Genomic DNA, 24,685 nt, shown 5'->3' with positions numbered 1-24,685 from the left:
CCAGTTATTGTTCATTTAGAAGGACTTATTTATTTGTTTATGAATCTTTTTAATAAAAGTTGGACACCCAGTAGCAGAACCTGCCATTAGTCAATGAACAACAGTTTTGTAATTGATGGAAATAAAGAGGGATTTATCAACAGCATGGCTTAATTACAAAGTGGGGAATCCCTCTTTAGTGTTGCTTCTTCCTGAAAGAACAACCTGTAAAAGAAAGAACGTGAGTGATGCAGCCTTCTACTTCTAATTGACATGTGTACACCTTTTTTTTTTAAAGGTCAACTAGCAGTGATAAAGCGTTGGGGGGGGGGGTTACCCTCAGTCAGTCTGGCCTTTCCTCCACTTGACTGGCACAGCACGGTGGCACATCCCACGCACAGCACCACGGTCTGCGCATGGCTGAACACCGTGGTGATCTTGTAGCAGCCTGCACAGAAACCAACGCACCCTTATGATCAACAGTCAACGTTTCCATGAATGCAGAGTGATAAACCGCTGGCCAAAAACGCATGTGCTGAGTGAACGTGTGACGCTGTACCTGGACACTTGACATCCATGAAGTAGGAGTTAGGACTTTGGACGAGTCTTTTCTTTTTGTGCTGTCTTCTTTGAAGTTCAATAGAAGGATGGAGGAGGTCTCTGGCGAGCTACAGGGAAAGTACATTCACTATAGTTAGACAAGTTATAAGTCAACCCGAGGCAGCCGGATAGGACTAAGCTAAACGCCAGTGCGTTGTCTTTCCAATACATAACCCGAGTGTTGTGTAATCGAGCGTAACGCAATGTCAAATATGTCCACAGTTTGCCTAGCTAACATTCATGCAACATTTTACCGCGGACGTTGACAAACCCCCGACAGAACAGACGTAACGACAACTTACGCTACAGTTGTCACTGTAAAAACAAAATGTTGCGTTTCAGCAAAAAGTGGTCGCTGTCCGGGCCAGCGAGGCTAACGCTAAATTAGCACTAGCTAACCATCGCCATGTGCTTCTGCTGCTACGTACGGCCACCACAACCTCCGAGGGTCCGGACACGCAAACAACCGCCCAGTAGGACGATGGGAACTCGGTAAAGGAAATACTGAGAGAGGACTACATTGTTCGATAACAAAGAAAATAAATCAACGAAGAAGAACAGCGTAACTTACAGGCATTTTCACCGTGTGAGGCTCGCTGTACTGCGCATGCGTCGGCTGGAGGCAGCGGAACGGCGCGCGCTGGCGCTGCTGTTCCAGGAATTGTTGTTGCCAGATCTGAAATATCCTTGGATATTGTGAACATGATACATTATTAACATATAATACACGAACATTGTCTTTCAATGCAATTTTGTTTGACGAAATTAATCTCAGGACAGACAGGCCTATCAATAAGGGACGTTGGACCCCTAAGAAACAAATATATGTTATATGGTTTAACGTTACTCATCATCAAATTTATCAAAAAGCATCAAAATTAAGGGATTCATTCGACCGACCAACCACTAGTATATTATACTGTTATATTGTATTTTAGCCGATCCATTCGTCAATCATTGTCAAATAAAATGTAAATACCAAAAGTTATGCCTCGCCCCTTATCCCTTTAAACTTCATATACCATAATGCAATTCGGCAAGTGACGACACTCCCCCTCGGCACCGGTCAGTTTCCCTAATCTCCCAAAGACAGCTGAGGTTTTCCAGGCGTGGGGACCCCGGCCCAATACGGCGAATTACTAGCGAAGCGTCGAAGTCTACGGTGTTTTGAAATGGCGAAAACGTACGATTATTTATTCAAGCTGCTGCTCATCGGAGACAGCGGAGTCGGCAAGACATGTCTGCTGTTCAGGTTCAGCGAGGACTCCTTCAATACCACCTTCATATCCACAATAGGTGAGCAGCCCGCTGCCGCCCCTAAAGATCCATCTGACAAAATGCATGCCCTTATCAGCCGATGCATCCAAGCGTTGCAGGCATATCGTGGTACTATATATGGACATATGGCACTATTCATATTTTATTGTTTAAAGAGACTGTACGAGCAAGACAATGGGAGAGACTCATTGTAGTGATCACCTGTCCTTGATGGCTCATGTTTAGCCACTAGAGGTTAAATGTGGAATGAAATGAAATACTACAGTGATGATGGTTAACGTTTGGAAACCTCATTGAAACACAAGGCTTTCATTCTTGTATTCAGAATTGTTAAAATATAGTTATGTCCCCCATTAGGCTCTACAGTACACTGCAGCAGAGCTCTGGCCTGTGACATTAAATGATGCCATCCCAAAACTTGACATAGGATTAACAGTTCATTGAAATGTTATTTACTCACATAGGGGAAGAAGATTAGCAAAAATGTTTAATAATTACATGTAACTAATCAATGCAGTAACCATACGCCTCTGGCTGTGCTTGTTTATTGAAAAAGGAATAGACTTCAAAATCCGAACAATAGAGCTGGATGGAAAGAGAGTCAAACTTCAAATATGGTAAAGGATATTTCACTATTTCAGTTTTAGTTTTTTCTTTAAAAATCTGAACGTGATCCTATTGTGTACTTCTAACTTGATGTTTTTTAGGGACACTGCAGGACAGGAGCGGTTTCGCACCATCACCACAGCTTACTACAGAGGAGCAATGGTGTGTTTGTACTTCACCCTGCACATCCTCCCTATTGGTTTATTTCATGTATTTAAGGGTTGGAATTGTTATTTACGAGGAGGACTGTTTTTCTTCACAGGGCATCATGTTGGTCTATGACATCAGCAATGAGAAGTCTTTTGAAAACATAAAAAACTGGATCAGAAATATTGAAGAGGTGAGCACTGAATTGAAACTAGTATTAGTAGCTGTCTGATATTATAAGCACAACTTTGCATAATGAGTCTCCTGGATTTCCAGCACGCCTCGTCTGACGTGGAGAAGATGATACTGGGTAATAAATGCGACATGTCCGACAGGAGACAGGTGTCCAAAGACAGAGGGGAAAAAGTCAGTTTCCGCAACCAAATCATTAAGAATCAGTCAGAAACAAATTAAAATGCTGGTACGGTTGAGTGACACTCTAACAATGTATTTCTCTCCCATTTAGCTGGCTATTGATTATGGAGTTAAGTTCTTGGAAACAAGTGCAAAGTCTAGCCTAAATGTCGAAGAGGTGAGTTCATTTTTGTTAACCCTGAAAGAACCAAATAACACGGCCAACAAATATGTACATTCAACATGTTTTTTTTATTTTTATTTGTCATTCCAGGCTTTTTATAACATGGGAAGAGACATATTACATAATCTGAGCTCAAAGACAGTAAGTAATTGATACTTTTACAATATATGGAGTCATGTGACTTCTCAAACGGGGAGGTTACAGATTCACACCAATTCACTGAAATCGCTTGTAACTTTCTTCTTATTGTCCAGCTGCCATTTTTCAGATAATAAAGATAAAAAATATTAAATGCTTATCTAGGTTTCCTCAGCATTAGTGGGTGCATGTATTCCGCCTCTCGGACTACAAACTGCCTCCAGTTTATTGATAGTACCGTTACAAGCATAACATTTCTATATTTTTCCAACCCTGACAAACAGTTTCATCATAATGTTTATTCGCTCGATTGATGTGAATATAATTCAAATCTACAACCTTGACAGGTGCTACAATTAATGTGTAGCTTTATTTATAACTTTTTCTCCACCACTTTTTTTTCATTCCTAGACTGACAACAACGCCGGAGGATCAGGCAAACCTGTCAAGATCACAGAGAAGAAGTCGAAGAGGATAAAATTCTTCAAGTGTACACTCCTCTAAGCGGATCATCTCTAGTGTTCACAGCTCTAGAGGGACTTTGCTGTTTCCGACCCGCCTCCCGGGCGTCCTCCCAGCAGCGAGCGCAGTGGTAATATTGAGAGTTCCTCACCGCCAGCTGAAGCTCACGGGTTCACCGGCGGTCGTGATGCCATCCTGATTGGCTGCTGACCAGGAGAGGATCAATAAGGACTCAGGCCTGATACTGTACAGTAGATCCTCTCATTCAAAAGACCTGTGCGTGACTGTCAGAATTAGTTTTTAACGGGTGCTGCGGAGTCTGCTCACAGGAGGCAGAGATAATACCTCTGTTGGATGTCCAGAGAATTGTCTTTATCTAATATGATACAATTCCACCTAGTTGTCTTATAAATAGGGGGGAAAAAAAACAAACATTTATTTCATAAATTGTAGCATCGTTTTATACACTCTATATACTATAAAATATATGCTGTCGAATGGACATATCATGTCTCAGTATTGATTGTTCTTGTCTCTGTTGTTCATGTATTCATATATGCCTACAGTCTCCTGTTGCACTGGCACCATTTATAATTGTTATTACGTGCCTCTAAGGAGCTATCGTTTTGTGATTTAAAAAAAAGTATAAATATTACCTACCGTACTGAAGGAAACCTTCATTTTAACAGGTTTGTGTGTCAAAATAAAACTGCGAAAGGTGGTTTGTTTCTTGGGAGCTGTACATAACTACATATAGTTGTGCCATTGTCAGTATTTGCATGAAAGCTATAAGGTGGAAAAGTATTAAGCACATTTTAAAGTATCTGAGAAGAATATGTTTACAGATTATTCAAAAGTGTCAATCATATCTGAATTAATGTTTGTGATGTTCAAATAGTGTCTTGATTTTGGCCTAACTAACTGATGTGTGTTTACTTTATTTTCACCATAAAATGTAGACATTAAACATGAAAACACAATATTTGAGGAAAGCTGTTATGTGAATGATTTGGAATTACTGTTTGTTAAACCAAGAGTAAAGAAAGTGAATCTTTAAAAGAGAAAGCTATGTTTTTTTCACTACTTTGTACTGAACTGAACTAACATTTAATGCACAGAAAGAAAATAAAGTGTGGGAATGAATTACTGCCATTCTATTTTTTATCATTGATGTGAGACATGAATCTCCCGACCAAAGGAAGGATAGTTCTCTGCATCGCTGTAACCATTCAATTCCTCCTCCATAAATGATTAATTCCTCATTTAGTTTCATCCCTCCTCTCTTTATGGCTCGTATCTAATTTCCAGGCAGAGTATCTTCTTTCTGCTCTGCCTCCATCTTCTTCCCCGCACCATCGCCTGCTACCCTGCAGGCTTCAACCAGGTCCCTCTCGCTGCTCGAGGCCCCGGCCTCCTTACTCACCACCTTTGCTTTCCTCTCACTGGTGTTGAAGCTCTGCGATCTGTGCGATGGAAATCGCTTTTCATCAGCCACAGTCAGATACTCGGTAGCGTCTGAGAGATTCCGCTTGGCCTTCATCTTTGTTTGGCCTCCTGCGGGTTCCTCCGCCGGACGAGCCCCTTTGCTTTCCGTCTGGTACTCCCCTGTTTTAGGCTCTGTGAGTGCAGCGCAGGCTTGAAACTGCTGGGAGAGAGTTCTGACCGTTGAAACTTTCGGCATGGGACCGGTAGTGCTCGGGTGCATCTTGTTCTCCAAGTTCTCTGGCCGCTGGTTCTGTGTTTTAGTGAGCTGCTCCACTACCGACTTAAAGTCATCCGTTTGCACATCATCACCTGCCTCCGCTGGTTGGTGGAGGATGCCGCTCATGGCTCTCCTCTTTGTCACGGCAGACGTCTGACTTTGGATTTCACCGTGGAAATATTTCAACGATTTAGTCCTCTTTGGGGAAGAGGAAGTTCCAGACGGCAGTTGGGCCTTCTTTGAAGTCTCATCTGCCTCCTCGGGCTCATCAGGCGGGCTGACAATTATGGTGCTCATAGCCCTCCTCTTTGTCAAAGGAGAAGTGGCTTGGTCTTCAACTGGAGAGTATCTCAAGGACTTGGTTCTTTTTGGTGGAGAACAAGGCTTTAGTCTGTCCAGCAGCATCGTGCTGCCGTTTTTTAGGTTGGATAAGGTCTCTTGACTCGATGCAGCAGAGGCAAGCTTCGGTTCACATGGCGATATGAGAATGCCCACGCAGGAACCTGGTCGTGATCTGTCCAGACCACCGACCTCTAAGGTCTGTCCGCTTTCCTTTGGGTTGCGAATACTGGAGGCTTCCCTCAGGCTCCTCTGTCTCTCTACGCCAGTTTTCGTTGTCTCATCTGAGTCCTTCTGCTTCGACGCAAATTCCTCCATGTCCATGTGGAAGCGGTACAGACTGTAACCATCAGCACTGTTAATGCTGCCCTGGCGCAGCAGAGAGGAGGGGTCACAGGCGGACGAGGCTCGTGAATGGCTTCTGGTCAGTTCCAGTTTGTCCACGCCCGCAAGCTTTTCCAGGGCGACCGCCATCCTTCCATGGATCTCTTCGAGCTGTGCCAAGCGCAGATCCACTGTCTGCAGGGAGGCCTTCATGGTGTTCTCCCTTTCGTTTACCTCCTCCAGACGCATGGACATATTCTCAACTCTGCCGAGAAGACCAGAGAAAAAATAGTTTATGCGATCAACATGCTTACAGACGTGTGAGACGTGATTCAGAGGGGTTTTCACCTTTCTGAGGTAACCTTGATGCGTTCGTCACTGGAAGACTGCTGCTCATCCTCTTTCTCGCGGAAATATTCCTCCACACACTGCTCTTCAAACTCATACAGACATTTGAGCTCCTCTGGATTCAGCCTGAGCTCTGATAGAAAGACATCACAATCAGAACCTTTACCCTTCTATAACTGAGGCTATATTAATGTGTGCGTGCATCATTAGATAACTTACTGAGTCCGCGATCCTTCTCATCCAGCTCTCCATCTTGTTTCTTTCTGGCACATCGGCGAAACAGCCGGTTGAAAAGGATGTAGATGTGGCTGAAAATAATGAGAGGTGGCGGCAGGATGGGGCGGTCATGGAACGTCATGATCAGCTGATATCTCTGGAACTTCCAGACCTGGTTGGAAATGGACTTGATTTCACAGAAAGTGTTGCTGTGGGACAGGAAACCAGGACCAGTGAGCACGCACTTTACTGGCAGATGTTCCTTGGAACACGGTAGAGCAGTTAGACATACAAGCAGAAACTTACTTGAACACGGCGATCAGCAAGTTGACCAGAAGAATGTTTGCCACGAGGAGGTAACAGGCCATGATGGCAGGTGTGAGCCAGGCACCGGGGATACACGGAGGCAGTTTCTTACCGTCCTCGTCAAATAAATGGTCACCACATGGAGCTGCAGCGAACAAAGAGATCTAGCTGTAGAAATTGAGCTGTTTGGCTGAACTGATTTGAAATGCGTTCTTGGTTTGAAGACTACTTACGGTTGATTTCCATCGCGTAGACTTGGGAGAACATTGAAAAGGCATGAGAATCAATAGTGCCAGTTTGTTTCATTTATTGCCCTTCTGTCAAGGTCAAGCGGATGTCCGTGAAAGACCGGACTGGTTTTCTAAAAAATGTTTCCCCAACTTCCATTAATAAAAAAATATCAAAGATTTGTTTTGTATCTCTGGCTTCTGTTTTAGTAGATTAAAGCAAACACAAGGATCAGCAACTTCCTCAGAAAACATCTGTGTTAATATTTAATAACCAATTGCTGGTTATTGCTTTCACCCTGACAGAAGAAACACTGGCAAAAAAATGTTTAAAGGCAGATGATCATGATTGAGAAAATGACATAATAATACATATTCCGCTCCTCCTCAATGCAAAATGATTACCATGTATTGAAGACTAATATAGATTTGCCAGCAGAGGGAGACAAAGTATGAAAGGGGTAACACCGTGCTATGTTACTCACAAACATCAGGGAATATGAGACAGGAAAAGTACTGTAACATTGATCATCTGCCCAGAATCAGGAAACAGAATCTTACTATGAACTCGAGTCTTACGGTCTATCGAGTCCGCAAAAACCTCTCCGTAGATCATCCAGTAGGGCATGTAGAAAATGTTTCTGGCCAGGCGCCACGTCGGCTCCTCATCGGGGTGAAGGATGGCTTGCCGAGCCACCCCGAAGCTCATGAGCACCACCAGCATGATCACCACAAAGTACATCATATCTATCATCTGAAAGACGAGAAGCAAACGCAAATTTGGACTCGGTGTGAACCACAGTTCATTGTGTTTGTGTCGCATGCCAACAGTAAATGTTGTTACCATCTTCCCTATCATCATCACATAGGGTCCCAGGTATTTGTTGACTCCAAAGATGTCCAACACACGGATGTACCAGAAGATTATGTCTATGCAGTAGATGACTCTGCCGTAGCCCATGTAAGGCTCGTGCTGCAGACGGAGCATCAGACCAAGGAGGAAGGTGCAAATGGCCGCCAGGTCTGTGATGTTCCAGTACTCCTCCAGCCACACACTTATCTTCTGTTTCAGCTTCCCCGGCTCGGACATCAGAATCTACACATTTAAAGGTTATGCAGATGTAACAAAATGTCTACAATTTCTACATGTATGTATATGTATACACATGTAAAGACTCATGCAAGAGCAAATTGATCATATTTAATGGCTTTTACCTGTCTGACTTTTTCTGATCCAAGCGTGAGGATGTATGCAATGACGGTCCATTCTTGTAAACATGGCAATCGCTCCATTTTTACCAGGATTATGTAGTTGTACAACATCAAATATCCCAGATAGCAAATCTAAAATAACAAAATACCATTGAATTTTAGTTGCTACACTCTCAAGTGAAAAGATACCAAATAATTGTTGTTTACATGTGGGAAACTTACGGTATTGAACCAGAATTTGGTGAATGGCGCATTATAAAACTCAAAGAACCTTTTGCCAATGGGGATTTTGCGGACATTAGTGTTGCCCTCCTCTTCGTCCCCCTTTCGGGAGGTTGCATCATTATTGGGGTCCTACACAACAATAATAATATAATATATATAATATACAATATAATATAATATATATATATATATATACATATATATATATATATAATTAATTAATTATAATTATAACAACATAACAGCAAACTCTTTAAGCTCATAATTTTCACCTTTAACAAATAAAGGTATTCAAAACGTTTGTGTAAAATTACTTTGCCGGATTTTGTGTCGTCATCCTTGTCGTTTCCTTGTTCTTTGTTTTCAGCTGTACGATAAGATGCACCCTCTTTGAGACGGAAATCCAACAGTAGGATCAGAGGAGGAAAGACAATTCCAAGAATAACCTTGAGGAGAAAAACGTTTTCATAAGACAGTTTGTTGGCAAAATTACATACACTTTATTGATTATGTTATTACTGTGAGATATTTATTATGGATTCTTAAGAGAAAAGATTTTGTGATGTCAACCTTGAGGCCGGGATTTTTGCCCATCCTTAAGCAGCCCATCCACATGTCAGTGAGCAACATCTGGCTGCAGGTGTGGGCAATGAAGTCGCGTTGCTTAGCAGCCACAGCCAGCTTCAGACAGGTGGAGTTACTCCAGTTGACCAGCTCGTATGTTAGCAGTTTCATGGCGACCTGTTCGTCATGCTTGTAGGACTGGTCCAACAGCTCGTAGGCAAGCTGACCAAATTCTCTACGAAAGAGAGGAAGCTAAATTATTCATTTGTTTATTGCAATTGTACACTCAAAAGAGTTTGAGATCACAGAGATTAAAATACATGCAAAATAAGCTGATAAAAAGTCAATGACGATAATTGGACAATTATATAACTATTAATGCCTTGTGAAAACGAAAAAGTGTGAGAGATGTTAAATGTTCTCACTTTGAGTTGTTCTCCAGGTCTTGGGAGATGTCATCCACCAATTCACTCTCAGAGCACTCATGTGCCATGGCTTTATACAGTTTACAGGCCACCAGGGCCTTCGCCATGGCTTCTTCTCCACGCTTCCACAGAAACAGTGCCATCTTCTGGCGCTTCATCAGCACCGCCCACAGCATCAGCTCATGGAAGGGAAACTTGAATCGACAAACCTCGGGGTCATCCACGTCAATTTCCACCTCTTCCTCTTTCTTCTTTTTGGGCTTTTTCTTTCCCTTTGACCTTGGTTCATCATCCTGACAACATGGAAGCATAACGGTAGTTTTGTATGGGTTGTATTGTTTTGTCTACTTGACAGGTTTTGTTGTGGAATGGATGCCCACCTCCATTCCGAGGAGCTTCAGAGCCTTCGGCTGCAGGAAGAGCGCAAAACATCATTAATACCCAAGCGTTACTTAATATAATGAACAAGCTGTTATCATTCCACCCCCAACCAGTCGTACCCTTTTTAGTCCATACAAATTATTGTAGAGGTTGCGGAAAGCCTTCCTGGTGTAATTGCTCCTGTAAGCTCCCCCCATGAAGCACTCCAGCACCAGACCAATATCAATCACAGTGATCTGATAATCTGGAGGAAGGTTTCCCTGCAAAACCACCAGAGCAATATCTATTATAGCAAGTGCCTCAAGATGATGTACAACCAGAAAAGGCCTTGAATGTACATTATGCAGAAAATAGCATGTAATTGGAGAGATTTTTTGTACCTTTTTGACATCTCTCACCACAGCATTGAGTGAATTAGCAGGACCAAGTTTCTGACGGAAGAGTAAAGAAAAAAAGAAACAGGTTGTGTAATTAGTCTCAAGCAAACATATTTGTCAGATCTGTATATTAAATGGGTTCAGTCTCATTTTTTATTTCATTTGCAGTGTGTCAGGCCCACCGTGTTGTATAACTCCTCCAGTCTGGGAATGGTGAGGAAGTGGTGAATATTGACCCCATTCTCGAGGAGCAGTTTGACAAAGTCCACTCGGTCAAGCACGAGAGCATCCATCATGGCCTGCTCCAGAGAGTTCACCTAGAGCCAGATAGGTGACTTAACATTTACACGTCACAGCTTTCATTATATATTTATGCTTCTAACTAAAGTGAGAATTGTTTCCATGAACTCCACTCTCACCCAACGCATCAACTCCAACTTCCTGGGGTCTGTTTCCTCCGGGGGTTCAGGCTTTGTCTTTCCCTTCCCCTTTCCCTTCTTTCCTCGGCCTTTATTTTGAGGAGCACGGGCAGGACTCTTTTGCTTCTCTTGAGCCGAAGCTCCAGAGGTCGTAGCGTTGGCGATGGCGCCGGCCGGCTTACAGAGGAAACGCAGGGAATCGCAAGAATATAAATAAAAATGAAATGTCTGCCGCTAGTATTAGTTGTCATTGGAATTTGTATGAATCTGAGAACACCCAGTTTACAGGAGACATCTACTAAGGATACTCTGTTGTTTAAAGATCCCCACCAGATATAGTTGAAGGCATATAAAACTACTATGCTTTTTCCCAAGTGAAGTAACAATAAGCTACACACATTTTCAGTGGAGGGGGACTTTGAGGAACTCCAATTCAAAAGCAAATAATTTTCCTCCTGTACTAAATACTTTTACCAAAAGTACTGCACTCATGTGAAATGATTAATGCACACGATTCAGATGCGAGCCCCACTTACTGGTAAATTGTGTCCGTAAACAAATATGTGATTGCGAGCGATGTCCACTCTGTTCCAGGCCAGGGCCAAACTAAGCTGATCGGCCGCTGCTGCATTTGTGCCTGATGCCATAGAAATGGAAGGACAGAAAGAGAGAGAATACCACGCATGTAGTAGATCACAAAAGAAAGTAACACACGCTGATATGCCTGTTGCAATGCAGGCCGATCATACCTTTTAACAGGGCGGTAAGAATGGCCATTTCAATATCTTGTTGTCCCTCAGAACCCATTCGAAAAACTGTGATCTGCGTGTGAAGAAAAAAAAAACGTAAAGAGAAGAAACCGCCGCAGATGTGAAGCCGTACCCTAACCACCAAAACGAATGGAGGAATGATCTAACTGCAGATGTAAACATGTGGTGATGAACTGGTGGGAGATTGTTTTCAGATAGACCTCTCGTTGCAGGCTGAACTCATTTTGCCGGTCAGACAGCATGATAGTGTTTTCCTTTGTTTATGGACTCAACTTTATCTAATGAAATTACGCAGACGGGGCTGTCACATGTGCAGCCATGCTGAATGGGATTAAGTTGGCATGCGCATGTGGTGCGGCAATAGGAATGTCTGTGCCGGTCTCGGGATGCGTCGACAATGAAGGCCGATAACCTCTGCGGCTCTTTCAGACAGTTGTGCTTTTTTCACAAATAGGGAGACTATTATATTAGTGAACTCCTGACTTGGTTATGTATTGCAGCCTGATGTTACATCACTGCAAATCTCAGCCTTCTAAATGAGTGATTGTTGAACCCAGCTGTTCACATGGGATGCACTTAGGATGAAAGGATTACTTGGGGACTAGACTGTGAAACTGATTCACCTGTAGGTTAGTCATGGCACTTTAGATTAAGAACAGTTGGCCGTGGGGCCTTTTAGCTGCTCATGAAGACCTCAAACAGTCTGGGTTGAGTATCAGTGAAAACCAAATGCCCAGGGTGGAATGATCTTTGAAAAAGCAGTTTAAGTTGCTTATCTGAGTGTGTTAGCGCATTAGGCGGTCTAATACGTTGGGGATAGGCGATGCAGAGTCGCTGGGGAAGTGATAGCACTCAAAAACATGGGGAGTGGAAAGAGAACCTGGATGAGGATTAGGGAGATGGATCCCACACTCCATCTGTGTACTTCATGCTTACTGTGGATGGATGAAGTAAGAGCCTCTGCTAAGCAGGTGGCAGTGTGACCTGATCTGTTCCACCCAAATATATGGAGTCTGCAGATTAAATATACGCTGGCTATTACAAAGTACATATCACATCGCTTGCGGAAAATTCGACGGAGATGCACAAATGCTGCCAGTATTTATGTGCTGAGGTCTCCTAGAACTTCTCTGCATTGTTTAATTTGAAACCCAGTTCATCCCTGCAGAATCAGACTCATGCCACTTCACAGCGGTATGCTTATAGATGAGGATTGATGATGTCGTGAAGATGCGAATGCCCTAGATTACATGAACATATGGCACATGACCACAAGGAGAGATGAGGAGCACGCTGTGGGGATTATGTTTATTCAATATGTTAATGGACATACACAGATGAGTGCAGTGGATAAATGACGATGGAGACCAGATGCTTCACAACTCAGAGATGTTTATTTATTGACACAGACGTGTTATTTATAAAAATTACTTGGAATAACTTGAAGATGTCAACACCTTCAGTTTACTCTCCTACTCACCAGTTCCCTTTTCTTCATGCACTCCATAACCATGAGCAGTATCTGCTGGGACTGGCTTTTGCTATAGTTGAAGGTCTTCTGAATAGTTACCAAAAGTTGCTCTCTGACATCATCATTGATCATCCTGCAAAAAGGAGATTCAAGGAGAATACATCAGCTTTATCTGTTTTTACTGGAGGAGCGACAATCAACGCACACAAAAGGAGAAATGAGAGAAAAGCTCACCCTCCGTCCTCTGAGAACTTGTGTGCGAAGGATATTATGTCGGAAGCTCGGCCGCTGCCGTCGCACACCACCACGGGGACGGGCGGATCGTCTCTCAGACTCTCCAGAGCGATGGAGATCACGTTGGGGCCTCCCTCCACTATCATGCACACTAGAGGAACCCCCTGACCCAGACCTGGAACACAAAGCCAGAAATACTTGTAGTTCTTCCGTCCAACCATGTGTGAGTGTCCCCTCGTGATAACAGAACATTGGAAATGAAATGTTGAAGGGGAATGTCTTGATTTGATGGGCCAACGGACGAAGCCGCGGGAGCGAGTGAAGTCGGTGGTGACAGTTGAGCATCCCTTTGCTGTCCCTGCCTTATCCGAGCTCCAGGCATAGGATGACAAAGGGAAGCCCATAGGTCCCAGAGGAGGACGACTGTGGCTCGCACTCAGACACGCCACGGACGGCGTTTCCATGAGGTCCACGCAGCGCTGCTGGACTTACGCGTGTTGATCTTCTGCAGGGAGATGTGCTTCTCCAGCAGCCGCCGCAGTTTGACCTCAGAGCCGTACTTCCCACAGGTGCCGTTGTCGGTCAGGATGAAGTGCGAGTGGCTGTTGTTGAGCACAGCCAGCTTGCTCAGTGGGTTGGCCATCGTCTGATAGGGTTTGCTTACCTGGAAAAAAGGAGGGGAGATTTGTAAATTTGAAAGGGTGTCTTTTTTCTAACTAAAATCTGAAAATATTCTCACATCTTTTCCGATGAGGTCGTCTTTGTTTTCCAGGATTCCCCATGGAGCAATTCCTATAGCGCACACCTTCCCTCGTGACTTGGAGGAATGGTCCTTTAAGGCATCTCCTACGTGACGGATCACCCCTGAGGTGTAAAGAGCAGAATGTCGCAAACATGAACAGTAACTCTTTGTGATGTTGCTGGATCATGGGACACAGCGCTGTTACTGACACGCACAACCAAACCATTGTCATTTGTGATTAATTTCCCCAACCAAATCTCTAATTACAGGGTTTAAACCTGTGATAATGGGTCAGTCAAATCACTCCCAGGAATTTGCAGAACAGGTCAAATGCAATTTAGAGCAACGGTAATCTTCTAATGCCACAAATTGTTATGTTGTGAAGGGAACGATAAAAGCGTTACCCTGAACTGCCAGCGTCCTACCTGTGTTGACCCCACCGGTGAAAATCCAAGCTCCTGTGGTGACGGCAGCTTTGATCAGGCCTTTGCCAAACACTTGCTTGAGTTTGGGCTGCAGGTCGAAGTTCTGAAGACCTCCGTGGACGGAGATGAGCAAAGTAGGCAGTTCCAGCTGCCAGTCCTTCACCATCAAATGCAGGAGGTTGTCAGGTTTGGTGTCATAGGAGACTCTGATATACTTTGGATAATAAAAGGGGAAAAGAAACTCGCGGTGAGTTATTTCTAGTCAGTGTGGATTCCTTTTCCGTGGGCTTTGACTCACCATGGCCTTGTTGATGAATCCGCCGCCCTGGAACTCAATCAGGCCGTAGGCGTCCGTCGGGTAGGTCCTGGTGTGCTTGATCACACTCCATTTATCTTTCGGGGTGTCAATCTGGACCAGCTGGTTCGCTTCCTCTAGCGAGTTGGCACCGGCGGGGATGGCCACGTGCTGCGACGTCAGCTGACCACAGGAACATCTACGTAGACACACAGAACAGACCGGTCGGTCCGGGGGGCCCTGCGGGGACGTAGACTTAAAAACGTGTGTCGACCGTTCATAGAAATCCCTTCAGCAGTGTCCCATCCAGCGCCGAATCATGAGTGGAAGCCACCGAGCTTCTAATCAAGCGTTGTTGTGTCTGCTGATGAAGGCCGTGTCTTTTCCTCAAAACACACATTGCGCAGGCTCTTTAATGACCGTGTGCTCATTTCTGGGAAGTGTGTGCCGCGGCGAACAAAAGCCTGCAGCGCCTGGCTGCTCCCAGAGACCCGGACAGTACACATGTCCCACAATACACTGGGAAATACAATGCTGATAAATGTCTCATGTAAAAGATATTTCATTTATTTATGTCATGATATAGTCTTTAGTAATGTAAGATCTAATCAGTTTTCACCAGCCTGCTTATTGTAATTTTTTTTTTAAAAAGCTTTGCAATTTTATAGAGTAACATTCTTCTTCCAATTGTTTATATAGCAGTAAGAATTAGCAAATGAAATGATTTGATGAGGAGTTAGATTAGTTTTTTTGTGATTTTGAGTTATATTTAAATGAAAATGAGATAACTGCTGTTCGTGGCTCAGTCCATATCTACCACAAGTAATAAATAAGCACTTGAAAGGCGGTGCGAGGAGTGGAAGTACCTGGCCGGGTCCTTTGTGGGAAATTTGTGAACACATTCTCTTTTCACAAAGGTCCTCTCAATCCAAGCTTTCTGTGCCTGTAAAGAGGAAATATAAGATGGGGAAAAGTGTTAGTTCACATTGTGTCATACCACACTCACAGGGAGATCATCATTGCAGATATCTGTATTTAAATTTAACTATTACAATCCTCTTGGTAGTAATCTATTATTCCTGCCAAGAAACGTAGTGCGCTTGGATGAATCAAAATGAAAATGTTTCTGCAGAAATAGGGCGTGCGTGTTGACTGGTTTCAACAGGTAGTAACATAGTATTCAGTAAGTGATTAACGCCTTTCATTGCCTGCTCGAGCTTGATAAGCTGCCAGTGAAAAGCGTCACACAAAAGTACGGTGCCCACGCACTTTGTCAAATCACACTCTGATTGCTGCCTGATTTTTTTTTCTTCAGTGCTGGACAAAAATAACCAAGTTGAAAGCAGAGTTTCATCTGAGGGTTTATTGTTGACGATGGAGCACCAATTAAAACTGAAGCACTGGATGCAAATCTTTCCACGAAAACTGAATGCGGCGAACAAAAAAAACTATTTCAACGTCACCTATTAGTCTCAAGTCAGAGGACTATGAATGAAGGACTGTAAATGAGTTTTGTCCAACAACACAGTACAGTAACTGTTCTCTCTTGATCAGCACAATGGTCTCGGCCAACAGCCCCGCTGCAAAACCCCAAACTATCCATTACGTTCCACATAGAGAAAGAAACGTCAATTGATTGTGTCAATAGTCTTTTTTTTTTTTTTTTTTACAACCTTTCTTCCCATAGTCATCATTTTTTATTCTTTAATCCACGCTTTTCATCCTTCCCGCCTCATAGTTATATAAATAAAAACTAAATGTTTCCCTATGTTTGCTACTGTGATAACCTAATTTCACCTAATTGATTAGTAGTCATCTGATAATGTCTTGGTTGAGTAGATAAAATCAACACGCAACATTTTTTTATAGAAATATATTCTATTTTATTTATATTATTTTTGCATGAAGACTATTTAAATAATAATAAATATTTTTTCACGGCATCTTTTGGAGAAAAAAAAAATCCCGTGTTGTTGTTGTTGTTGGTCTTGTTACAGCAGTTTTCCATCTCGCCATTATTATGTCATTAAACATCCAGAACTCCTCAATCGCTGCCTTCTTATCTTTCACACATCTGAATTAACTTCCCATGATCTGTAATTTGTTCCATATGTCTGTAATATCTATCAAATTATGCCATAATGGAAATCCCATTAACTTAAAAAGATTTGCATTTACAGAAAATAGATACACTTACACACAATCTTCTGTCCGAGCTCCAGAATCTGCTTCTGACGGCTACGCCTAGCGAGTCGGGAGGAAGTCTATGGTCTGCTGCTGCTCGGGCAGAGCTTTCTCCTGGTGCTGCACTCCCAGTCAAGTGCTCTCATTGAGTCCCACAAGACATGAAACTTCTTCACTTTATGAGGACCGGCTAATATGATGAGCATGTGAGCAGGGTCTTTGTTCGCCCAAGTCTCATGACTCCAGTTCGAGGTAATCCCTTTGGGAGTCCCATGACCCCTTCTCCATGCCCACAGGGTATTTTCATCCTCCGCTTGAACAAGGCACAATAAATCTACTTTGATGACCGGCCCCTAATCTCCCAATTTGTTGAAACTCCTTTCTTTGTGTTCACTTCGCGGCGTGGAAGATCTTAGCTTGTGAGAGAAGACGCTGCAAACTGGCCAACCTGAAGGCACGCCAGCCTCGTTCGGGGGCTCCCCAACTTTTCACTTGAAACACTTTCACCCCCTTCGACTACTTTGATTTCAACCAAATTTGCATAATTGAGAGAATTGGTTGCGGGCATTCTTTTGGAAGGCGCCTCGCTAAGACACGACTGCTCTCCAGTTGGGGGCAAGGTCAGCCAATGCTAATTGCAGTTAATCTCTATTTCCATCCACCGTGTTATTGTGGAGCAAAGGAAGACTTAGGAGACCACCTATTTACTGTTATTGCTTTTTACTTTTGCTCATGTGAGGTGGATTTTCATTTTTGTATAATTTTGTACAATAAATGGCAAAAAAAAAGGATAATCACAGTGAGCCTACAGGCTTAAATGTGATATGCAACAGGTTAAAAGTCAAAGATGACCCATTTAGATTAGCTTAAAATGAATCATGTTTATTGTACATTAATGGGGTAACGCAATTAAGAACATTTCAAGTCATTAGGGGATATCAGGAGCGTACTTAAATAACTAGAGGGAGGCATTAGGTGAGCTCAAAGCTGAGATGGAGTTAACAAGCACAAAGTTGTTAAAACCTTCCACATGTGAAATGGTTTGATAAGCTCTCCTTTTATGGTGGAAGTGAGCAGTTTGAGCCGGATGATTCAGAAAGACAGAGAGAGAGAAGTCCAACATGTCTACCCCCTTTTGGTTCGCCTCCGGTTTAAAAACGCACGTGGGCCGCTGTTAATTATAGCCGAGGAAAACAAAGCGCGTTTCCAGAGGGGTTTGGTGAGCATGTCGCACTCCTTTCAGCTTACTTAAACTCATTAACACAGCAATTAAAACCAAAATCCATTCAGCCACCAGCTTCCTCGTTACAAACTGCTTTTGAGCGCTTGACAACAAAAAACGCTAAAGAAGTAGATACTGCAGGATCAGATTGTGTCACACCAGGCAAATTAACAAGACTTACGACAAGCCTCTGAACAATAAACAACACTAATTCCAACGTGCTGAATTTTTTGAGGGAAGGACTGTGTGAAACAAAAAGGCAATTGTGTGGAAGAGAAATAATAACTGCTTGATTGCAGACATAGATATAGAAAAAGAATACAATGTATAAAAGCAGTGCTCTCATAAGAATAAGAGCTTCTCTCAGTTGGCATTAGACACAGTGTTGGTGTCAGTCAACATGCCATACATTCATGCCTTTTTGCACCAGAATCACATGGTCCTGGTCTCCTGACCCTCAGCTTAGTGAGCCACCACATCACAGCAAATTTATTCCAGTGCTGCAACAATTACACGGACTATTCAGCTGCCGACCGTCACAAGGAAAAGGTATGACGATCGCCGTATCTCCGTACGTGGACGTCTGACCTGGTCGGTTTCGCTGCATTTTGAACACACAACTGTTTACATCTGATTCATAAAAACTATACTTTGGATTTTTTTCTGAATATTTCAGTAACAACAGACTTCACGTACACAAAAGCCTCATCAGCACAAGTGAAATGGATCAGGAAGGATTTGGGGTTCCAAATGGAATGTCACCAGGGTTGAAGATAAAGCAACTAATTGCTGGGCTTTGGTTTTGAATGGCAGTGTGGTCCGATCCTGATGCAGTGTGACAGGAAGGGAGCCCATGTAGACTCCCTTTACTGTCTAAAATAATTTAGACTCATGGTCGATCCCACGTGGACTCACTAAAAAGCTGCCTTTTACATATTTCAATCTGAGGGGCAACAAAATTTAGACAGAATTACACACTTGAGTTATAGGCTCTGGATAGGCAAATTTGCATTGACTGTAAAGCAAACCCTGTTTGTAAATGCACCCATTGTTCCTCCTGGGTCTGAAAATCTAGTTAACCATCACATGAGTCCAACATGTCACTGATTATTGCCAAGACTTAGGGAGTCATAAGACATGTTTTAAAGGAGCCCGTTTGCCCCAAAGGAGGGTGAAAAAGAGAGTAAATTACATTTAAACATGAAATCAGGGATTCAAAATGAAGATAGAACCCACAAATAGCACGCCTTAAACATTTTCTTTAGTAGAAGATAAGCATTTCCATGCATGGAAATAGGTCTGTGTGAGATCCTGTTCAATTATTCTAATAAGTACAACAGGTCACTCGTCACGATTTTAAGGGTTTTGATACTGAATATATGTAAAGTGTTACATGACATTTCTTTTAAATAAAAATAGATTTACCACTGCGAAAAAACAGATATGATGTTGAGTGTATCATTCTGCAACAAACTATTTGAAATTATAGGAAATGTATGTGCAGAAATGTTGATTAGTTTCCTTGTGCCCCGGGATCACCAAAAAAAAAACACATCTTAAGAACTTACTGGTGAAGCTTTTGCTCTTTATACGCTTTGCTAACTCAGACCTTTTACATTGGCGTCGGCCGCGGTCGTTCAAGGCTTTTTGGGGATTCTTGGCCCTCACCTGACCCTCACTTGATGCTTACATCACACAGTCATATGATCTTGCAAATTCTTGCAGGATTTGTTTATCCCTTATTTATTTAGCCTTTCGCTGTAAAAGAGGTAAAACGTCAGAAGAGACCGCTTATTTGCAAAACAAAACAGTATTCAGTCAGTAGACAAAAAGATAGAAGTTTACGCACGGTAACGAGGTGATATCATGTGAACATATTTAACTAAATGTGCTCTTTGTTGTGGAGTGCTTCAACTTTACCCTAATTTCTAATCATGTGTCATCCACAATGATGAAAGAGAGATATCGCATTCACCCTCTTTCTGATGCATTTTACCGTGTGTGAAAAATAAGTCCTTCATCTTCATACCATGAGTCCCTCTCAATGATAAAGTAAATATGTATCATTTGAATAAAGCAGACTGCAAACACCCTGCAGTTGGACCTGTGCAGCGTGTGAAAGTCATGACATTGCTGATTTCAATACAGAGTAAAACCTCGTAAAAATGTTAACGATAATAGAAGAATATTGATCGCACCACTTTATAGAAACCCATCACACTAAATTATTTGTATGATGTCTGTGTCAGATTTACCCTACTGGTGACTTTTTGCATCAGGAGTTAGGTTGATTTAACCACAGGGTGAAACATTTCCAATGGTCATTGTGAAGTTGAATATTGACGTGTAATCTAGTAAGAATAAACTCAAAACCCTTTACGGTATGTTTAATATTTTATTTTTAAATAGGACAGTCTAGTAGTTCTTTTTCTTCATTGTCCTGGGCTAATATGCTTTTTAAAAAGCACTGAAGCAACAGAAACTTGGTGCGTTAGTTCGCATTGTGCATGGTTTAATCCCAGCATGTTGGATTTAAAGCAGAAGCACGCATTTGAAAATTGCATCTTTTTTGCTTTCAAGGACACTATAACAGGAGTATTTTAATGGCATGAAAGCAGAATTATTACTCAGAAATATAAAAACGTCCTGGATCTGTCATGTTTGTTGTCATCCATATCGGTCCATTATAAAGGATTAAACTGGGCCAAGCATCTCTTGAAACATGCTCACCCTTAAACACTATTTAAAAGTGCGTGCAGTGCAGACTATGTGCAAACCAATGTATGACCATCTGTAGCGAAGGGTGCGCGTCGCTGGGACACGGGGGCAGCAAAACGGTCGGCGAGGAACTAATGTGGCCGGATAATACAGTTTCATGTGACATACTGTCAATGCAGGTCATTCTCAGTCAAAGCAGTCATTGTTTCTGCATACAAAAAGTTACAAAGAAAAGAGAGAAATATGAACTTATATTGCAGATAACTTGTGTGGACACCAAACATTAACTTTCAGATTTAATGCATTTTTCCAACAAAAATGGAAACACTCCAGGTCAGATCCGTCTCAGTAGATGTGCAGAGTCCAGTCGGATTCTGGACTAAACAGGCGTCTTCTTACCTTCTGCGAGCCAGATGGAGTGCGTTTGAGGGAGGCCCGTCTGAAGGTGCTACTCTGGCCTTTGGTGTCCATACTGAAGACCGTCAAGTGGATTTAGACGGGCAGCCTTTGAGGAATGGCCACAGGTCAGGGTTCAGTCAAAACCAATTTTAGACACCAACTACAGAACCAAGGCTTGACAGCAACTTCAGGATTCACACCTAAAAAAAAAATAGTCACAATTTTACATAATTCAAGGCTTCAGTGCGTTGCTCTCCTCTGTGCAGCTTACTCCCGACTGACAAGATAGAGATCCAAGCCAGGGATATAAATCGCTCGATGACACACTTGACACATAGACCCTTTTCCTCGGCCGGGCATCCCATAATCAGGCTTAACGCAGCCGGCTCTTACGAAGCCTCTGCAGTCTAATGGATAGAGATTTAATAAATGGTTATTGAAGGTAAATCTACTTTGGCACGGCGCAAAACAGGCTTAGAGAGACCATGCAAGCTGCGAGGCTGAAGTTAGCTGAATGCTGTCCCACCTGAGGAGGCTCAATCCGTCTGAGGGATCTCCCATCCCGGGAAATGTGGGATCTGTGCACACATGGAAATGTGTGCACACATGGAAATGTGTGCACAGATGCAGAGTGACGATTACTCAAAGCGCACACCTGCTACCTATAAACGTTGTAAAGCCTCTTCGGATCTCACCTAATTGGCATTTCACATGTATTTTTTTTTCTCCATTTAAAGTAATGTCAGATTTAGAGCAGCTTGAAGTTAAGTATTGTAGAGTTTGAACTCTTATATAACACCAACAAAGGTGATTTTAAAAAAGGCTTAAAAGGATGAAGGCTTAATACCACATTGCATTAACTGGCCTACGCTGACAGATAAGAGAAAATGTTTTTATATATTCACACAGCTAGAATGTGAAGAATATTGGCAATAAGGAATTGTAGCGCTTGAATTCTGATGTCATCACTTACCAACCAAATTAAACCTGTAATGTCATTGTGACATTATGAATGTTTAGCTGAATAAATCAGGTGCTATTTAAGTATCTCAATATACAAATCGAATTGATCTGTTTCCTCATAGAAGATTCCGCATACAAGGTAGGGAACAAATTAAACTGTTGTGTACATTTGATTGTCTCTTCAAACAAAAAGCAGCTGGAATAAGATTCAAATGTAACTCCAGAGTCAGACGTATTATAAATGCAACAGCTTCCCCTACTGGGTACTAAGTGGAACAGTTATAACCATCATTTCCAATATCACACATGAAGGAAACACGAAGTGTACAGTGTATGATATTTACATTGAGGAAAACTTAAACCTACGATCTAAACAATTATTAGGGCTGTAACGATTCATTCACTGAATCGATTAATCGATTTATATTCCTGCGATCCAACTGAATCGATCTGTGCTCCGCAAATCGGCATTCCGGACGACATATATCGATTACAAATCGATTGAAATGGTACATAATCGATTGTATCGATACTTGGAAACTGCACGTTGGATTTAAGTACAAAAACGGTATGGATGCGTGTTTTTTTTTTTTTTTTTTAGCACTTTAGACACGTTAAACGTTACTCGATTCAGTCTGCCTGTTTGTGACGTCATCAGTACGCAGCGACAGCCGCGCGAAACTCGGAACAACAACAAACACAGCGTGGAGGAGACGACTGCGAGCGAGACATTTACAAACTAACTTATCGATCCAGCGTGTGGAAACATTTTGGCTTTTGCAAACACGGAGGTGTTCTAAATAAGTCGCTCGCTGTTTGTAGAATATGTAGAAGACAAATAAAAACCACGGAAACACGACGAATCTTTCCGGCCATCTATTAAGGCGCCGTGGGATTAAACAACGCCGACAGTCAGGTCCTCTAGCAGCGTCACCGCTGCAGCAGCAGCAGCAGCAGGTAACTCCAGCTCTGCAGACACCTCAGGCCTCGCCAGCACCAAACTCAACATCACAGTAACAATTGGCAAGTTTATCTGTAAAGACATGCGACCCTACAATGTGGTTGAAAATCCGGAGTTCTGTGAATTGATCCAAACATTGTGTAATTATTGTGTAATGTTTACATTGAGTTTACAAATGGCACTTGATTCAAATAAAAGGTTAATACATTTGCCATTAATTGTTGTTTGCTTGTTTATAATATCCAGAATGAATTTAAAGCTGATTTTCTCACAAGAAACAACAGGGATCTCAGAAACTTTGCCTGCACTGTCCAGTAAAGTTACTGAATCGATTTCAAGTCACTGAATCGAATCGTTCTAAATTAAGCCAGATCGTCCATGTATCGAATCGGCAACCATGAATCGCGATTCGAATCGAATCGTTGTTAAAATGAATCGTTACACCCCTAGTGTGTACCTGCTTACAATTGTCTTTGCCCACGAGGCCCGTGGGGGGGAAGGCCAGGGTCGGCGAGCTCCAGCTGTCTCTCTGACCGGAGCCTCGCGTGTTGCTGTACTCCCAACGTTTCTGCTGCAACTGCTGGAGCCAGAAATGCATCACCTGCCTGGTGGGGGCCTGCAGAGAGAGACACACACACACACACACACAACACACAAACGCACACTTACCTTCATGTACAAGTAACACAATCAAGATCACGTTAAGAGGCAACTCAAACTTCATCACTTCTAGAATGACGCCTAGAGCAACGAAGAAAGCATGTGAAACGGCATCGGTCACGTGGACGAGCACAGGCGCTGGTTTCGGTCTCAGTTCCAGCCTCGGGCCGTGCAAGCTGTTTGGCGTTAACCATGCTCACCATCTGCTGGGTGAGAGAAGGCTCCAGCCTTTGAGCAGCTGGGACACCTGCCTGCTGGCACTGAAACCAGCCCCCGTCACGTGACAGCGGGGAAGACACCGTCACATGAGGGGACAGGCAGATGAGGTCATGGGGATGAAACACTGACCCTTGACCGATCTCTGCGTGTGAACAGTGGAGACGTCTGCGAGCGAGACATTTACAAACTAACTTATCGATCCAGCGTGTGGAAACATTTTGGCTTTTGCAAACACGGAGGTGTTCTAAATAAGTCGGTCGCTGTTTGTAGAATATGTAGAAGACATCTTTCCGGCCATCTACTAAGGCGCCGTGGGCCTGATTTACTCACAAGAAACAACAGGGATCTCAGAAACTTTGCCTGCACTGTCCAGTAAAGTTACTGAATCGAATCGAATCGTTCTAAATTAACCCAGATCGTCCATGAATCGAATCGGCAACCATGAATCGTGATTCGAATCGAATCGTTGTTAAAATTAATCGTTACAGCCCTAACAATTATGTATTTAAAACAACACATTTGTAATCTTTTTAAACTTTCTAAACATTTCTACACATGTTGTCGTCGCAGCACGTGTTGGATAACTGAACAGCAGGATTCATGTGGATG

The 24,685-nt window shown here is 42.8% G+C and overlaps 3 protein-coding genes across 11 annotated transcripts; 1 reads left to right on the top strand and 2 right to left on the bottom strand.

Moving 5' to 3' along the window:
• Positions 1-10: 10 nt before the first annotated feature.
• On the bottom strand, positions 11-1,552 carry LOC120808902 (small ribosomal subunit protein eS27-like). Of its 2 annotated transcripts, none has more exons than XM_040162193.2 (4): positions 1,151-1,552; positions 539-647; positions 317-427; positions 11-204 (listed from the first exon to the last, which is right to left on the bottom strand). In XM_040162193.2, exons 1-4 carry the CDS (start codon positions 1,154-1,156, stop codon positions 176-178), a joined length of 255 nt encoding a protein of 84 aa, XP_040018127.1. In that variant the 5' UTR covers positions 1,157-1,552; the 3' UTR covers positions 11-175. The 2 variants fall into 2 exon arrangements, with proteins under 2 accessions (XP_040018127.1, XP_040018126.1); XM_040162192.2 differs by lacking the exon at positions 1,151-1,552 and adding an exon at positions 979-1,136.
• LOC120808900 (ras-related protein Rab-8B) lies at positions 1,533-4,891 on the top strand. The gene is made up of 8 exons (XM_040162186.2): positions 1,533-1,875; positions 2,414-2,474; positions 2,565-2,625; positions 2,726-2,803; positions 2,887-2,976; positions 3,077-3,142; positions 3,239-3,289; positions 3,698-4,891. The coding sequence occupies exons 1-8, from the start codon at positions 1,752-1,754 to the stop codon at positions 3,788-3,790; spliced, it is 624 nt and encodes a 207-aa protein (XP_040018120.1). The 5' UTR covers positions 1,533-1,751; the 3' UTR covers positions 3,791-4,891.
• Positions 3,698-23,813, bottom strand: LOC120808895 (transient receptor potential cation channel subfamily M member 1). 8 transcript variants are annotated; one of them, XM_078082836.1, is made up of 27 exons: positions 23,663-23,813; positions 21,274-21,473; positions 15,617-15,693; positions 14,754-14,949; positions 14,456-14,669; positions 14,028-14,152; positions 13,781-13,952; positions 13,289-13,463; positions 13,064-13,187; positions 11,563-11,635; positions 11,350-11,450; positions 10,814-10,990; positions 10,577-10,711; positions 10,398-10,448; positions 10,137-10,277; positions 10,017-10,046; positions 9,637-9,929; positions 9,218-9,446; positions 8,962-9,093; positions 8,645-8,776; positions 8,426-8,554; positions 7,772-8,306; positions 7,217-7,237; positions 6,984-7,128; positions 6,681-6,886; positions 6,462-6,594; positions 3,698-6,378 (listed from the first exon to the last, which is right to left on the bottom strand). In XM_078082836.1, the coding sequence occupies exons 2-27, from the start codon at positions 21,343-21,345 to the stop codon at positions 5,046-5,048; spliced, it is 5,151 nt and encodes a 1,716-aa protein (XP_077938962.1). In that variant the 5' UTR covers positions 21,346-21,473; positions 23,663-23,813; the 3' UTR covers positions 3,698-5,045. The 8 variants fall into 8 exon arrangements, with proteins under 8 accessions (XP_077938962.1, XP_077938965.1, XP_040018109.1 ...); XM_078082839.1 differs by lacking the exon at positions 23,663-23,813 and having other exon boundaries at positions 7,772-7,964; positions 8,055-8,306; positions 21,274-21,568; XM_040162175.2 differs by lacking the exon at positions 23,663-23,813 and having other exon boundaries at positions 7,790-7,964; positions 8,055-8,306; positions 21,274-21,568.
• Between the last annotated feature and the right edge of the window lie 872 nt (positions 23,814-24,685).

This window comes from Gasterosteus aculeatus, chromosome X (genome assembly GCF_964276395.1).
Source record: "Gasterosteus aculeatus chromosome X, fGasAcu3.hap1.1, whole genome shotgun sequence".
NCBI lineage: Eukaryota > Metazoa > Chordata > Actinopteri > Perciformes > Gasterosteidae > Gasterosteus > Gasterosteus aculeatus.
The sequence above is the reverse complement of the archived record's forward strand: the minus strand, read 5'-3'. Positions and strand labels throughout refer to the sequence as shown.